The sequence below is a fragment of the Trichoderma harzianum genome (assembly GCF_003025095.1).
Source record: "Trichoderma harzianum CBS 226.95 unplaced genomic scaffold M431scaffold_1, whole genome shotgun sequence".
Taxonomy (NCBI): domain Eukaryota; kingdom Fungi; phylum Ascomycota; class Sordariomycetes; order Hypocreales; family Hypocreaceae; genus Trichoderma; species Trichoderma harzianum.
The window spans coordinates 1,788,187-1,804,326 of NW_020209249.1; the positions used below are offsets into that span (position 1 = coordinate 1,788,187).

General features: G+C 51.1%; 6 protein-coding genes across 6 annotated transcripts; 5 read left to right on the forward strand and 1 right to left on the reverse strand.

The window, feature by feature from the left end:
* Window positions 1–317: 317 nt before the first annotated feature.
* Window positions 318–2,571, forward strand: M431DRAFT_502648 (hypothetical protein). The gene is made up of 3 exons (XM_024918183.1): window positions 318–762; window positions 986–1,763; window positions 1,836–2,571. The coding sequence occupies exons 1-3, from the start codon at window positions 490–492 to the stop codon at window positions 2,450–2,452; spliced, it is 1,668 nt and encodes a 555-aa protein (XP_024780193.1). The 5' UTR covers window positions 318–489; the 3' UTR covers window positions 2,453–2,571.
* A 584-nt stretch (window positions 2,572–3,155) lies between these two features.
* M431DRAFT_104042 (hypothetical protein) lies at window positions 3,156–4,499 on the forward strand. Its single transcript, XM_024911538.1, has 2 exons — window positions 3,156–3,468; window positions 3,549–4,499. Exons 1-2 carry the CDS (start codon window positions 3,415–3,417, stop codon window positions 4,290–4,292), a joined length of 798 nt encoding a protein of 265 aa, XP_024780194.1. The 5' UTR covers window positions 3,156–3,414; the 3' UTR covers window positions 4,293–4,499.
* A 287-nt stretch (window positions 4,500–4,786) lies between these two features.
* On the forward strand, window positions 4,787–6,014 carry M431DRAFT_12433 (hypothetical protein). Its single transcript, XM_024912216.1, has 5 exons — window positions 4,787–5,063; window positions 5,122–5,299; window positions 5,359–5,404; window positions 5,465–5,570; window positions 5,654–6,014. Exons 1-5 carry the CDS (start codon window positions 4,835–4,837, stop codon window positions 5,833–5,835), a joined length of 741 nt encoding a protein of 246 aa, XP_024780195.1. The 5' UTR covers window positions 4,787–4,834; the 3' UTR covers window positions 5,836–6,014.
* Window positions 6,015–6,383: 369 nt separating this feature from the next.
* Window positions 6,384–8,508, forward strand: M431DRAFT_526629 (hypothetical protein; the record flags this gene model as incomplete). Its single annotated transcript, XM_024920687.1, has 2 exons — window positions 6,384–6,462; window positions 6,530–8,508. The coding sequence occupies 2 exons, from the start codon at window positions 6,384–6,386 to the stop codon at window positions 8,506–8,508; spliced, it is 2,058 nt and encodes a 685-aa protein (XP_024780196.1).
* A 247-nt stretch (window positions 8,509–8,755) lies between these two features.
* M431DRAFT_489279 (hypothetical protein) lies at window positions 8,756–10,647 on the reverse strand (the record flags this gene model as incomplete). Its single annotated transcript, XM_024916656.1, has 7 exons — window positions 8,756–8,992; window positions 9,054–9,225; window positions 9,295–9,506; window positions 9,591–9,989; window positions 10,044–10,330; window positions 10,382–10,439; window positions 10,510–10,647. The coding sequence occupies 7 exons, from the start codon at window positions 10,645–10,647 to the stop codon at window positions 8,756–8,758; spliced, it is 1,503 nt and encodes a 500-aa protein (XP_024780197.1).
* Window positions 10,648–14,148: 3,501 nt separating this feature from the next.
* M431DRAFT_71764 (hypothetical protein) lies at window positions 14,149–15,931 on the forward strand (the record flags this gene model as incomplete). Its single annotated transcript, XM_024921947.1, has 5 exons — window positions 14,149–14,254; window positions 14,316–14,481; window positions 14,534–14,912; window positions 14,975–15,817; window positions 15,869–15,931. 5 exons carry the CDS (start codon window positions 14,149–14,151, stop codon window positions 15,929–15,931), a joined length of 1,557 nt encoding a protein of 518 aa, XP_024780198.1.
* Window positions 15,932–16,140: the final 209 nt, after the last annotated feature.

Consider the following 16,140-nt stretch of genomic DNA (forward strand, 5'->3'; position numbering starts at 1 on the left):
TTTATACGGAGTATGCCACTACTACCACTACTTGTATGTATTCGGCCACCGGTTCTCTTTGCTGCGACTCCGGCGCCCGGTACGACGTAAAAGTAGCCGAGCTTCACCTGCTCCGTCGCCCGGAGCTTCGCCAGCCATGACCGAGGTGAAAGAGGCCGGCGATGCTCCGGCTCCGGGGCCCCAGGATTTGGAGATGCCGCTAAACCACCAGAAATCAGCTGCTAGATCGGCCTGGTTTAGCCGAGGATGGTGCGGACGGCATTTGACGGCTGAGCGAGAGGCAGCACTTAAAATTGGCGGAGTCTGCCAGGGTGCAAGCTCGGCTCACGGCGAGTTGGAACGGCCTTCACAAAGCGGCTCGAAGCTTTTTTTCTCTCTTCCTCCTTTTTTCTCTCTTCTCCCATCAGTCTTTCTGGGTCTTGTTGAACGGGAAGGAAGTAGCCAATCCGTCGACTACAGACTCAAACTCTGCCCTCCTCTGGCCTCACAATGTCCGCCATCTCCCGCAGCATCAGATCAGCATCCAAGCTGCGAGTCCAGTCGCGAGCCGCAAGTGGTCTCTGCTCGGCCTCCATCGGCGCCGCTCGCTTTGCTTCGTCCGGCTTTGCTGTGCCTTCAACCCCCGCCTCGCGCAGCAACTTCTCGACTTCCATCCCCAAGCTTTCTGGAGCGCCCATCATGTCTTCCTCGCGCGAGTACGATCCTGAGATCAAGGACATTGCCGACTATGTCGCCAACAAGACAATTGACTCTGAGCTAGCTGTAAGTTTTGCTGCCCCTCTCCGCGAGACTGTCGGGCGTCTCTGGCTGCCCCTCATTTTCAAAAGAAAAAAATCACCGTGGTCTTTTTTTTTTGTCTCATACCCCGCCATCAATTGGGATCTCCCGAGATGGCTGTGGAGAGAATAAAAGCTGGCTAGAGAAAGAGGAGAAGAAGACGAAGAAATCGAGACTCTGTACCAGCTTCTAACTGCAACTTTGACAGTTTGACACTGCTCGATGGATTCTCCTCGACACCCTCGGCTGCGGTCTTGAGGGCCTCCGCTTCAAGGAGTGCGCCAAGCTGCTGGGCCCGATTGTCCCTGGCACCGTCGTGCCCAACGGCACAAAGGTTCCCGGCACTCCCTTTGTGCTGGATCCCGTCAACGGAGCCTTCAACATTGGCGCCATGATCCGATGGCTCGACTTCAACGACTGCTGGCTGGCCGCCGAATGGGGCCACCCTTCTGACAACCTGGGTGCTATCCTGGCCGTTGCTGACTGGATTAACCGCACCAACAAGGCCGGCGGCAACCTGGCTGGCGGCAAGATCTTCACCATCCGAGACGTGCTCGAGGGCATGATCAAGGCCCACGAGATCCAGGGCTGCCTGGCCCTGCTCAACTCGTACAACAAGGTCGGTCTCGACCACGTTGTCCTGGTCAAGGTCGCCTCCACCGCCGTTGTCTCCAAGATGCTGGGCCTCAGCGAGAAGCAGATTGCCGATGCCGTGACCCAGGCGTGGGTTGACGGCCAGAGCCTGCGAACCTACCGCCACAGCCCCAACACCATGTCCCGCAAGTCTTGGGCTGCTGGTGATGCCTGCCAGCGCGCCGTCAACCTGGCTCTCAAGGTCATGAAGGGCGAGTCTGGTATCCCCACCGTCCTGTCTGCTCCCACCTGGGGCTTCTACGATGTCCTGTTCAAGGGCAAGAAGTTTGAGTTCCAGCGCCCCTACGGCAGCTACGTCATGGAGAACGTCCTTTTCAAGGTCTCCTATCCTGGTAAGTTGCGATGATAATGATTGTGCCCTTTACGGAATGATTATTTTCAAAAGACTAACAGTTTTAAACTAGCCGAGTTCCACTCCCAGACTGCCGTCGAGGCCTCTGAGAAGATCCACCACCAGCTCAAGGCCATGGGCAAGTCCGCCGCCGACATCAAGGCCGTCACCTGCCGAACCCACGAGGCCTGCATCCGCATCATCGACAAGCAGTTCAAGCCCATGGACAACTTCGCCGACCGTGACCACTGCATCCAGTACATGGCCTCTGTCATGCTCGTCTTCGGCCGCCTCGAGGCCACCGACTACGTTGACGGCTCTGAGGCTGCTACTTCGGAGCTTGTCGAGTCTCTGCGCAAGAAGATTAAGTGCGTTGAGGACCCCCAGTACACTCAGGACTACCATGACCCTGCCCTGCGAACCATCTCCAACGCCCTGACCGTTGAGCTCAACGACGGCACCGTCCTCGACGAGGTCGCTGTTGAGGCTCCTCTGGGCCACCGTCTCCGTCGTGAGGAGGCCAAGCCCGTCATCCTGGCCAAGTACAAGCGCCACCTGGCTCCTCACTTCCCTGAGGCCACCGTCAACGAGCTCGTTGAGCTCAGTCAGGACAGCAAGAAGCTCGAGGCCATGACTGTGGACGAGTACGTTGACAAGTACGCTGTTAAGGAGAGCAAGTTTGTTGTTTAGATTGGGGTTGAGCAAAAGTAGCAGAGAATCCTGATGTACCTAGATGTTTATGATGACGGTCATACAGACCAAACAAAAGTAGCATTATAATAATGAAGAAAAAAAAGAGTATAAACTAACACCAATGTCTCTATGTGATTTCGTGACCCTGCATGTTCAATCTAGATTCTGGCACCATTAATCCATTATGCTGCTTAACATGTACTGACTTGTACTGATACTAGCAGCGAGAATCCTGGTGGCACTGGGTTGCCTCCGGTCGGTGGCGAATTCAGGGCCAACAGCACACATCACCTAAAACTCTCTCCAAACGCAGCGATCTACCAGCCACATAAGCGGGCAACACGGCCCGACGCTTCAGTTCTGTACCTGTTCAGTACAAGTAGAGCATTCTCTCTGGTTCGGTGCCCGTGCTGAAAGAAAACACATGCAATTGAACCAACATGAACGCTTTGTTGTGGCAGTTCCTTTGATATCTCCGGCTCGATTACGACGCTATTCATTAAATAAATCATTTCAGTCTTTCATTTCATTGTAATGACAATGTTTACTCCCCCTGTTGTGTCGTCATTCCAGCTGCTGTGGCTTCGTTCTCGGCCGGTCGCCAGACCCCGAAATGCCAATCCGCCCTCGAGTCCGCTCCGCGTAATTCGTGGCAGCACAGCCACTACCTGTACTCCAGTTTACTACGGGCTGTCATAGCTGCCATTGTTCCCACCTATTCCTTAGCACTCACAGCATCGTTCCACCCCCTGCAGTTCTTGCATCCTGCATCTACCGCTTTCTTCCTGGAGTACCGGCGCTCGACGTAGAATTTTCCTTCTTCCGAGCACTCCATCCTTCGTTGTTATTGCCGGCTCTTATAAACAGGGCTCCAGGCTCTTCCATAACCAAAAACTAACACGCGAAAGCGGCTGCTGATCCCCCAGCCTTATTCCGCGCATTCCTCTGCCACCAATACCATGGACCGCCAGACCATCATGGAGACCAACCGGTCTCTTCGAACCATTAAGAACGTGAGTACATCCTCTATGATGGGAAACAGTCTTTACTTCTTCTTTTCTTCCGCTGAATAAAATCATTAACAATCGAACAGGAGCTCGAAAGCCTCCTTGAGAAAGGCGTCATCGACGAAGCCGCTTTCGACACTATCCACGCCGCCCTGCCCGCCGAAACTCCCCTTCGTGGTGCCGCTCCCGGAAGCGCTGCTCGTTCTGCAAACCAAACACCTCTTCAGCCTGTGGCAGCTGCAACTCCTCCGGTCCAGGCCCCTGTCCAGGCCTTTCAGAATCTCAACGTCAACGGAACGTCTCCCGCCCCTCCTTCATACGATGATACTCCCGCTCCTGGCGTCCCCACGCGCTCTCCGGCTCCGGCTGGGAAGCCCGTTTTGGCCCATGCGAGAGCCTTGTACCGCTACGATGCTAGCGATGCTCGCGACCTGAGCCTGGAAAAGGACGATAAGATCGATGTATACGAATACATGAACCAGGACTGGTGGATGGGCCGTAACCACCGCACTGGCATGGAGGGCATCTTCCCCCAAAACTACGTCTTTGTCGAGCAGGAGCAAAAGGCTCCCATGCCCGCTCCCGTGGCCTACCCCCAGCAGCCGGCATACGGCTACCCGCAGGGACCTCCAGCGCAACAGAACCCTTACAATGCCAGTGTGCCACCTATGGCGATAGCAGAGGGTGGCCAGCCGTCTCAGCAGCAAGGCGGAGATGGAAACAGCAAGGTTGGCGAGTACGGAAAGAAGTTCGGCAAGAAGCTTGGTAACGCCGCCATCTTCGGTGCGGGTGCATCGATTGGTAGCAACATCGTGAACAGCATCTTCTGAGGGCAATACGCATCTTCTTCGGCCTCTATTTTGCTGGCTCTATTTTATTTTTTTGAACTTTCAAGTTTGGCGTTTGGAATGGGTTTGAGGCATTGCCTACAGTTCTCGAAATGAGTGAACTTTTCGTCTATTACCATGGAGAGTGAATGTCAACGAGTTGATCCTTTGATCTCTAGAGATATTAATTGACAATGATATATATTAAACATGAATTTGGAACAAGTGAATCTTAGTGAATAACTCTATAGACCAGCTCATGCGCTCAGATTGGAGATGCACCTAAACCATATTACTCTCCAAGACTCACACCATACTACCGTCAGTCCATCCCGTGTGGCGGATGCATCAAAGTCGACGCTCTCGGTGAGATACAGTGTCGCACTGTATTTCAAGCAGAGGCTAACCAGGAAATTTGCCGTGTTTGCTAAGTTTTGCGCACGGTGCGGTGCGTCCCGCAAAATTCTCACCTTGGTCAAGTTCCACTATCGTCTCAAAAAAATTGCAGCTCTCAATCACATCAATCCCAATCACAATCAGACAAAATGTCTAATTCAAAGAAACGGACCGCTGAAGAGGCGGCTCCGGCCAAAAAGGCCAAAAAGAGAAAGTCCAAACACGCTGTTGACGATGAGAGCCTCGACACCGAGCTGGGCCTCAACACACTCTTCTCCAAGATGGACGGCCAGCTTCTAGCAGACTATCATGCACAGAAGCTAGCGAGATTCGGTGCCGATCTGAGTCCCGTAGAGCTGTCAGATCTGGCCATATCAGGTATTCCAACATGTCCCGGACTGGTCTTCATTCAGTAATGCTCACATGAGATTTGTAGCATCTTCAATCACAGACACCACCTCATGGCAGGAAAACAGGTCGCTGGAAAAGCTGCCAGAGTTTCTCGAGAAATTCTCAGAACATCCAGAGAGCTTGGCGAGAGCGCAGAAGAAGAAGGGCATGCCCCATACCATTATTGTCGCTGGTGCAGGCTTGAGAGCTGCAGACCTTACCAGGTAGCCATCCTTTACTGAATGAACCATCTTGGACGACTTACTGACAAGTGCAACTATAGAGCTCTAAGGAAATTCTCAGGCAAGGATAGTCTAGTTGCAAAGCTGGTGAGTTGCGATTTGATATGCTCCACAGCTTTTTTTTTGTGCTCACATGAATTGTCACAGTTTGCCAAACACATGAAGGTCGAAGAGCAAGTCGCCCTGCTGCAGAACAAGAAGATTGGCATTGGTGTTGGCACGCCAGCACGTTTGATGGAGCTCATCGACAATGGTGAGTACCTGCCTGTCAATTCGATTTCCCTAGCAACTACATGAAAATAAATATGAGCACGTTCAAAGTCTGACCAGTGGCAGGTTCATTGTCGTTGGACAAGCTGCAGCGCCTGGTCGTTGATGCCTCGCATATTGACCAGAAGAAGAGGGGCGTCATGGACATGAAGGACACCATGATGCCGCTTGCACGGTTCCTGGCTAGGAAGGAGTTCAAGGATCGATACGGCGATGAGAAGAAGCCATTGGCCTTGTTGTTCTATTAGTGAGGATGTCACGTATTGGAACATGACGGCCTTGCTCAGCACCACGTTTACTTTGCATCACGGACAGCATTGACGGGCCTTTTCCCGCCCTTTGCTGCTTCTTCTTAATTCACAGTTGTAATGGAGTTTTACTTTTGTAGATATAGACGAATGGACATGCGCGTGTTATTGACGGTACCACTGATGATGTCGTTTTGTTTTGGTACATGCATGTGAACCCAAAAGTATCTGCTCCTTCCTTCTCCTCAAAGCTCCTCCCATTTGCGCCATCCGAGTACGCGTCAAGCGAAGCTCTTTCCTTGCACTTCGCCGTCCCCTAAGCGACTGTCCATGGCCTCTTTTATTTTCTTCTCTTCTTCTCTCTCTTCTCCCCTTTTCCTCCTCTTCTCCATCTTCCATCATTCACCACCAGAGCATCGCCAACACTCTTTTTGGAATTCATCCTCACGCGTCTTTTTTGGAACCTTTTTGGTGACTATCGTTAATTGCGACAATCCATTTTTCTCACGCACAAACACTCTTTTCGCCTTGCTTCACTCGCTGCAACAATGCGTCCTGTTTCCGCTGCGGCTGTCTTGGCTGCTTGCCTCCACGTTGGTCTCTGCGATGCCAGCGACCTGGCACCGCGTGAGTGACACTGCTTGCTGTGCTTTTCCCCTTTTGAACTGTCTTTGTACTGACCAAATTTGCACAGGATGCGCTGTCAACTGTGCCTCGAACATCAGAAACGACAAGGGAGCACTCGACCTCAAGACCATTTGTGGAAACAAGCTCATGACAAACGTCAGTCGCCCTCGACATCTGGTCGTCTGCACTCCTTGTTGGGTGGTGGTGCTAACAGATTGCTTGTCACAGTCTCTCTTCCAATGCCTCATCGGCGCTTGTCCCCAGTACGATTACGGCCCAGCGGTGGCCCATGTCGCCCTCGCATGTTCCAACCTGGGCATGAGCATTGGGCCGTTGCATCCCGTGGAGGTCCAGCACGTCGACCTGGAGAAACCTCAATATCTTCCCACCCCATCGATCCCTCCTGCGTACGGCACGCCTGGTGATGCATCTCAGCCAGATACCGACCATTTGACTTTGTCCTTTGACATTTCCCTTGATTTGAAATGCAATTCCGGGCCAGACGGTCTTGTCACTGTGACTCTCCCTCCGCCTGCTCCATCTACGCCTGCCACCTCTCCTACACCACCACCTCCTGTCTCCAGTCCTGATCCTGGTGAGAGTGAAGGTGAGGGTGATGGTGAGAACCAAGGCGAGGGCGAGAACGGCAATGGCAATGGCGAGAATGGCAATGCTACGCCACCCGCCCCAGCCAAACCAACCAAGTCAACGGCTGATCCCGCTACGACATCTTCATGTCCGCCAACCTCTACTCTATCAAACTCTCATGGTCCTGACGGCGGGCAAGCTCCTCCACAGTCAACTGATCTCGGTGAGCACGGCGATCCTGCTGTAACATCTGCACCCTCCGCGGCCCCAGGGGGAGGCAATCCATCGTCTCCAGCCTCTACATCTCCATGCTCGACCGCTTCTCAAGATACCGGTGGCCTTGATCCTCAGGATCCAAACCAGTCTTCAAACAACTCCGCCGGGGAACCTTCTCATCCTCCTAACGGTGGCGATGGCCCTCAGGCCTCAGCAACCTCCAGCGTTGCTACATCCGCACCTGTTTCCCCAGCTCCAACCCCTTCATCAAGTCCTTGTTCGGTGACAGATGGCACGGATATGTCGGCCAATCCAATCCCAGGTCCTCAGGCATCCAAGACTGCAGAGCCTGCAACTGTTGCTCAACCACCTTCGTTACCTTCTCCTTCTTCACCCCCTGCTGCCACGGTACCGGCATCTACACCTCCATCCCCACCTTCCTCAGCTGAACCGGCAGATCCATCAAGCGCCAACCCGCCAGAATACACACGCGCGGGATCTGGTGAGCAGTCACCTGACAACAGCTCTGCCTTTCAAACGAGCATCCCTGAATCAAGTGCAGAGCCCAGTCCACAGGAAAGCCCCAGCTCAGGGGCGCAGGCACCATCATATGGGCAAGGTGGCTTATCATCACCGGCACATACTCCAGATAGCCAAACGGATGACCTCGCCGCGGAAACCGCAGAAAGCAAGCCTACTTCCAAGACCGTCGAACCTTCGGTGACCACTCTTTGGCCAACTGCCAAAACTAATCGGTCATCAAGCCCGACAAGTGCAGGGGCACATGGTCAATCATCTACCACCACATGCGAATCTGGGGGCAAGGAGACAGTGACGACAGGACACGATGAGCCAATGGGTTCGGTCATGGTCAAAGTCATTCGTCCCGGTGAGGCTGGTGCTGAGACGATGTTTGTCACTGTTTGGGAGCCAGCTCCTGCGGCTACAGCAGCTTCCACAGACATGATCAGCAATGTCGCTCAATTGGCCATTGGTAGCAGCGTGATGGTGGAATCAATGGTTGACTCCGTCCACGTCGCTGAACCAAGCAGCCTTCCGACACAGAGCGGATTCGTCATATCGAGGCCCACGACAGCTCGCGTTTCTGTGTCATCTGACAACGTGATAACGGAGACATCACTTCCCAAGATCGCATTGGTCAACGGCGTTTCGAAGTTGACACCCCAGCTTTGCATCATTGCTCTGCTCATCATCCTCGTCAGTGGGATATTGATGAGCTGATATTACCACGCTGAGGAGAAGTTCAAGGAGAGTGGACGGTTACTTGTAGGGGCCAAGATCTTATTTTGTTGTTTATAGCAGGCGTATTGAAACATTGTGGTCATTATCATGTTTGTTAGTTCTTCATTTAGAGTCCCGCGCACGGCAGATGCGCCGAGTTAGTCGTGGCAGAAATACAATGTCGTTTTTATTATTCGTCTATCTCCAAACTGCCAGACAAGGACAGGCGACGACTTTCGGCCGCAAACTAGAACATGTAACGAAACGTGATGGCCCTGTCTCCCAGAGCCGACAACTCCTCTGGCGTAAAGTTGGCCGCCTCTCCATCCGCCAGCTTTTGCTCGCGCCTCTTGTTCACGGTGTAGTAGCTGAAGATTAGGATGCAGCTGGCGACGATCCCCATACAGATGAAGCCGAGCTCCAAGCCATGTCCCAGGATGAATCGGGGGCCATCAGCCTGACGGTAAAAGTTGGATGCCATGGCCTATGAAAGGAGTGTCAGCGGTGGGGGCAATATCTAGGCGCAAAGATGGGCATCCACTTACACCTCCAAGATTTCCGACTCCGATTTGAATAGCCATTCCAGCGCTGCGCTTGTAACTCCCAGACAAGTTGTTACATAGCCATGTAATAACTCCAGGAAATGCAGGATAAATGGCACAAGCCGCAATGAATATACCACCATAAACAACATGCGGATTCGACGAAGCGATACACCTAGAATAATGATTAGTCATCATACTTGTTATTCAAGCAGCTGGGAGAGATGATGTGGTGAAGACATACATGGAGAAGCCGATTATCATCATCAAAAGGAAGCCAATGATGAAAGGGCTCCGCTTCCCTACCCTGTCAGAAAAGTAGGCGCTGATGACAGCTAGGATAGCAGCAACAACGTAGATGGGTACCGTCATTAACTGGGCGGTACTCGATGTGTAATGAAGAGATTTAATAATGGTGGGGAGAAAGAGGGAGATGCCGTAGAGGGGACAAACAATCTAAAGTTCCCATTGAATATTAGTACAGTCAAAGAGATGGAAGAGAGCGACCTAGTGAAATGACTAGTATGGCGGAAGACTTACACTCCAGTAAACGAAAATGTTGACCCAGACTTGCCAATCGGTAAACGCTTGACGAACATACTTCCATTCGAATTCTTCGGCTTGTGCCACCTGAGCCTGGCCAACTTGGCCTTGGTATTTTAGACGATGAACAACAAAAGCGCGCTCGTCCTCCGTAAGGAACTTTGCGGTTTCGGGAAAATCGTGAAGGAAAAAGAAGGCCATGGCCGCGACAAGCACAGTCGCGATGCCTTCGAGGATGAAAATCCACCTCCAGCCTGCAAGTCCGCCGACGCCGTCCATTTTACTGATTCCAAAGGCCAAAATGCCACTGAAAGCTCCAGCGACGGAGGCAGCAGAGAAGAAGAGCGCTTGGCGAAGCTGAATTTCCTCGCGGCAGTACCACATTGTCAAGTAGTACTATTCGTGTCAGTCGAAATATGCTGTTATGGTTCCAAACAAGGTAAAACTTACAGCTACACCGGGAAATAGGCCGGCTTCTGTCACTCCTAGAAACAAACGAGCGGCCAGCAGACCCCGAAAGCTCTGGACGATACCCATGAGAGTCATGACAACACCCCAACAGACCATGATCAATGGTAGCCAGCGGCTGGGGCGCAGCTTTTTCAAGAGCAGGTTGCTAGGAACCTCGAATGCTGCATAGGTAAAGAAGAAGACGGTGAGACACCAGTTGTACTGGCCAGGCGACATGTTGAGGTCTTCCTGAAGTCCTTCGATTTTGGCATTGCCAATATTTCCGCCTTGTCGCAGTCAGCTGAATGAACTTGCGCTATGTTTTATGATCAACTTACGGTCGAGAAACGAGAGGAGATATAGTGCCGAAAGCATTGGGAGTAATCGGATATCCATCTATACCAGCATAGTGTTAGGAGAGCTGACGCGACTGGCGATTCTTGGGGTCGACGATAGAGTCACGTACCTTGCGAAGAATCTTCTTTTCATCAACGTCGGCAAAAGTTCCGAGAGCAGGCTCAGAGCCTGTTGTGAGGTTACCTGCTGCTACATCCTGAATCTTCTCAACCTCTGCCTTCTCAGAGGCATATTTTCCGGCGTCCATTGCGCTGTGTAGGTCAAAGTGTAACACCGGAGACAACGAATGCTACGGAATCTTGTCAGAAAACGTGGTGATCAGGTCAAAGAGTTGGAGAAAAGAGGAGGAAAAAAGAGAAAAGAAGGGTGGTCAATGGCAAGGTTACATCCGAGGGAAGAGCTGTCTTGTCTCAGATGAGGGGGACGACAGATGATAAAGGGACGGCGTATTACTTGAAGAGCCCGCCGTCCAAGGACCCATGCTTAGGAGCTGACTTGTTCCGAGCTGCCGCTGCCGTCCTTGTTGTTCTCTGCCAGTAATACTAAACCTCGTAGTAATACTACCAAGTAGTAACAGCAGCTGGGGAGGCTTGAGATTCTGGGGTGACCCACGATGTTGCACTCATCCATCATTCTTCTCCACAATGCGGGTTAGCACATGCTGTATCATTTGACGGACACGCGCGCAAACCCTGGCAGTTGGACTCGGGATTTACAAGGACTCACACCATCCAAAGGTCACTGGCGTCAAGGTTGTTGTCTCTTCGGTGGAGCGGCTCTCTTCTATGGCGCCATGAGAAGCAGGAAATTGATCAATCGGGAATGGTAGGGCCAGTAGACGATGTCGATCAACTTCCGAAATCTGGGGCTGGAGCTAGAGGGCGGTACAGTATTTGCTTAATTGTTGTCTTTAGTACTGCAGAGATAAAAACTGGTTGGTTGATTGATTGATTGAGTTGCTGGATGGCTGGCTGACTCGTATGTATGAACCTTGTCAAGCAATCGAATTCGTAAACACCCGACGGGATCACAAACAGCTGTGATGAGATTATGCGCATGGGGGAATTCAAGCAACCTTGCGATCAACGGTCTCCAAACGGCATCGGCTTCTCACTTCTCCACACGCAAGATTCTCGATCCATGGCTTCTACAGGGCACTCAGAGGTTCTAGGCTGCGCTAAGCTCCCCTAATTCGCTAACTCAGGGCCGGCGATTGGCTTTCGCCGCCCCTGCACTTGCGGGGTAGCAGCCTAAAAATCCGTGGGGTAAGAACGCCCAGGCCTGGGCTAGTCATGCCTCTCGCTGGTTTGCTGCTGGAGAGGGCAAGTACAAGTAGCCTCTTGCCCCAAGGAAGGAGACCGCCGTTTCCCCGCACGGTCGAGTGGCAGGAACAGAAGAGAAGTTGGCGGTTGTGGTGCGATGACGCAGAAAACTCGGCATTCCGGCCAATGAGTGGCCAGGGCTTATCTCTGACTGAATCGCGGACTCTCTCCGAGATGCTCCTGCCCAGACTTGGTTTGAGCACGATACCAAACCACATAGACTAGATAGTAAGTACTACGGTTAAGACACCCTTGGCAGCTATACTAATCGCAGTCAAGAGAACGTGGACTATGTATCAGGCGGCCGCGGATGGATACATGAATCAGACAAGCCCTTGATGGCAATCTTACGTAGGAATAGGTAGTACCAGATGGAATCTTGCATGTTTAGTCGATTGGGACCTGTCTCAAGAAAGATATAATAAAAGCGTTTGTGCAACCAACACATTCTGGTCTTTCTGAAAGGCTCTCGCAGAACTACCAGATATTACCACGGGTAAGTCAATGCCGAATCGCTGGCTACTGCCTCGGCCTTTACTGGAGCAGAAAATAAAGAAGCGGGTGGCGTCGACGCGGCGCAACAAGAAGCGAACTAGCGACCAATTGCAAAACGTTGCTTCAACGGCAGTCATGAATGTTCCGCTTTTTTTATCGCACATGCTGTAAACCTAGCATTGCAGGGCTTGCTTCATACCTACTTGGGCTCCCAGATGCCTCAAGCACGAGTCAGCGCCGCCTGATAGATCCGTTCAGTTTTGGGATAGAGTTTGATCTATCAACTTTAGGCTGATGCTGTGTGTATCTTTGTTGCGATTTTCATTCGCCGCCATCTTGTTTCTCAATCAGGCTTGCCGTGTGAGATGGAGGCACTGCAACGGCCAGAAGATCACGTCGCGGACCCCTTGGAGAGAGTGGAAGAATGTAATCAGTAGGCCCTATTCCCGTTGATTACGATACTTGCAATAAAGCCCGCCAAATAAACAGCAAAGTGAGCCCTCGAACTACAGTGCCGTTATTTCTACATGTAACGCATATCTTGGTGTTCAGCTGGAATGATCCAGGCTGTCAACAGCGATACACACAGCTCCTCTATTTTCATGTTATAGCTTAGGCGGTAAGTACCATATACATCGTTAGCATGAAGCCCGAGAGTTAGTACTTCAATACTAATTTTGACAGGATTTCTTGACACAAAATGGAACTCGTCCAGCAAAAACAAGCCACTCAACAACGGAAGTTCCCGAGAGAAGCTCGGAACGGCCCCCTCAGTCGACCGGACCGTGATATGCCCATTTTTACTTGAACCTTTGCGATCACGGAACTCGTACCGTCTGGTGAGCCGGTGGCTTCCGAGAAGCTCATTGCCGAAAGCGATAGATTCTGCCAATCAAGCTTTCGGGTTGATCTGCACAGCGGTTGTCGACAAAGTAGAGACGCGAGACAGCCGCACCACTGTGCCCTCCAGCTTACGAGACACTATATGCATCGATTTAATCACTATCAGTCTTTGATCTCTACATATTCCCTGACGCGCATTCACCATCACTGGAGTCTCAATGCATACCTCGAACATTTTATTATCGGAGCCAGCATCCTCTACATATGTACCCAGCTGAACAACTTCTGATGGACAGTTAGTTCTGCTGGGAGATGAAGAGACAGACGGTGAAGTAAGCATCCGAGATTCGCCTACTTGCAGATGGCACCAAGTAGCGGCCGATTCTGGGTAGTGAGCATAACAACACCGTATGTTAACATGAAGCGACCGTTCAATACCAATGCACTAACAAACAAGAAGTTTTATCAGAGCATAGCACTCAACCTGATTGAATCAATCTGAGCTGAAGGCGCTCTTATGCTAATGCTACATCGAGGGCGCCTAGCCGCAAGGTGGCTGACATTAGTGGTATCAAATCATTTCAGCTGATGCACCTGAATTGATGAGCATGTGATTTCGTGGAATGTGTCAATCTTCAAAGGGTTACGCCACATCCAATTTGCTTTAATTGAATTAAGGTTGATGGGATGGCTTGGACCTTCTCAGAAACTCAAGTGCGCGCGGAAGCCCCCATCCTCTTCGCCATTCGCCCTGCCGCCTTTGACTGGTCCGGTGCGTCAACTTGGTATGCACTCTTCAGCTGAAGGGAGCTTATACTCTCCAGCTGAATGAGACCTGCACCAGCTGAATAGCACTTCCGTCATTATGCTATAAGGCTCACTCACAGAGATAGCCTGTCAAGTCCTACATGATAGGATATATAGGTCCATGAATATGCCGTCAATCTGTATACTTCACGGGACGTATTCGCTCCTGCATCGCCACAAATCAACATAAAGGGTTTTTTTTCTCACTCACTTCGACAATCCCTCTCATCAACCATCTTCGCTATCCTCGCTCTTAGTAGACTATTCGGCAACCCTTTCTCATGGCTCTAAATCTCAATGACCCGAATGGGCTTGTGAATTTACACAACCTCGCTCAACAGGTGGAGAATATTGCACCCGATGATAAGTCGGTTCCGATTGTCTTTGGTAAGTCTCAAAAATCTTCTCCAGCTCGAGTACTAACGCAACAAAGTGCCGGGTTTCACAGGCTGGGGAGCTCCGTTATTCGGTGCCATCAACTACTTCGGCGGCGAAATTGACATCGCGACCCTCTTGGCCAATAGGGGCTATACAGTGATCGTCGCTTCCATTGCTCCCATATCGACAAACTGGGAACGCGCTTGTGAGCTATACAGGCAGCTTACTTTTGGGCAGTATGTTTCTCACTACCTAGGCACTTCAATATTTTAGGCTCATTTTTATCAGATTTAGCACAGTTGACTTGAAGACAAATACCCTTGCGGAGAGAAATGATGTTGATGTGAAATATGGTAATTATTTTGGCCCAAACCGTGGCCCAGAGCGAACCTGCACCACCAACAGAAGGCGCGCCATCCTATATTCACGCTCACGGGGTTTTGAAGATTGGAAATGGGACAAAGATCATAAAGTTCATTTTGTCTGTCATTCTCAAGGCGGAAATACGGTACGCTTTCTTTTGGATCTAATGAGACGTAACAACGGATATTTGCATACCGAATACTTTGGCCAGCCAGGGAGGGATGACTGGGCCACCTCAGTCACAACACTCGGGACCCCTCACCGAGGAACTACTATTATAGATGTTCTTGAGAGCTTTGTTGATGTATGTATTAACAATGGCTCACTCCTTACATTGACCAAGGTTCCAAAGACTAATGAACTCAGCGACAATTGTGCGCCGCTGTTGGGCTCATTGCGAGACTCTTTGCTACAGCTTCCTTCAATCCTCCAGAAAAGAGAGCCTTTGACCTCCAGCTTGACCACTGGGGAATCTGTAGAAACACTGGGGAAACCTTCCAGGGCATGCTTGAACGCCTAGAATCGCCCGATGGCCCTGTGTGGAAGTGGCTATATTCCAAGAACAACGGGTTTTACGACAACAGTATCGAAGGTGTCCATGAACTCTCCCAGAAAACAATCAACACCTCGCCAAACATCTTCTACTTCAGTCTATCGTTTCATGCAACAAGACCTTTTCCCACAGATTGGCCTGACTGGGGCAAGGTCGCATTAAATGAGTTTCCCTTCAAGACAGGGATACCAATCCCATTCCTCGGGCAGCTGACGAACATGGTGGTTAATGGGGCGTGGACGTTTCTCCCAGCGATAGTTGATTTCCCTGCTTTCGTGCAATGGATCACCCAATCAGTGATTACTAGGGTTCTCCGGATACAGGGCTACAATATGAAGCTTCCTAGCCCAGGAGAGTACATTCCACGAGAGGACGTCATACCAATAATGATGCCAACTGTCTACGCAATGGGCGGCCAGCAGCTTACGCAGGCACAGAGGGAGATTTTAGAACCCGGTTTTGAAGACTGGCTCCAGAATGACGGCATCGTCAATACCGCGTCCATGCCGGGTCCACGTGGAAGCGTCAGGAGCGTCAGTTCTCTCCCTGACGTCGATTTTGGTAGGCCTGGAAAGCGTGATATCTACTGGCACTTGGGTGTCAACGACACCATGGACCATGCCGATGAGATTGGAATTTTCATCGAACGGGATACGGTGAGGCCCCAGACTTCTTGGTGTTGATAACTTTGACTAAATGTAGAGCAGTCGGTTGCCATGGAGAATATGTACCTCAACATTGCCAAATTGATATCACGGCTGCCTCATTAGCCTGAGGATGTGCAAAAGTAACTGGCCAGAATATCGTTCAGTTGATTGAGATCTGATTCTGTGGCAGAATGTCGAAGCAGGGTCAAGCAGAACAGATTGAGTGGTGATTCTGATCCAATCCTTGGAAGAGTACGAAAAAGTTTGCAAATCGGAGTTATTCATAGTCTATGGCTCTATGGAGTGTAAAAGTGATTTATGGGACGGTACTG

Bases quoted from the DNA above. Each gene is read 5' to 3' on its own strand.
- M431DRAFT_12433 (XM_024912216.1), top strand. From the start codon at position 4,835: ATGTCTAATTCAAAGAAACGGACCGCTGAAGAGGCGGCTCCGGCCAAA. The intron at 5,064-5,121 runs GTATTCCAACAT...TGAGATTTGTAG, and splicing joins GTCAGATCTGGCCATATCAG to CATCTTCAATCACAGACACC. The intron at 5,571-5,653 runs GTGAGTACCTGC...GACCAGTGGCAG, and splicing joins GATGGAGCTCATCGACAATG to GTTCATTGTCGTTGGACAAG.
- M431DRAFT_502648 (XM_024918183.1), top strand. From the start codon at position 490: ATGTCCGCCATCTCCCGCAGCATCAGATCAGCATCCAAGCTGCGAGTC. The intron at 763-985 runs GTAAGTTTTGCT...CAACTTTGACAG, and splicing joins CAATTGACTCTGAGCTAGCT to TTTGACACTGCTCGATGGAT. The intron at 1,764-1,835 runs GTAAGTTGCGAT...GTTTTAAACTAG, and splicing joins TTTCAAGGTCTCCTATCCTG to CCGAGTTCCACTCCCAGACT.
- M431DRAFT_104042 (XM_024911538.1), top strand. From the start codon at position 3,415: ATGGACCGCCAGACCATCATGGAGACCAACCGGTCTCTTCGAACCATT. The intron at 3,469-3,548 runs GTGAGTACATCC...ACAATCGAACAG, and splicing joins CTCTTCGAACCATTAAGAAC to GAGCTCGAAAGCCTCCTTGA.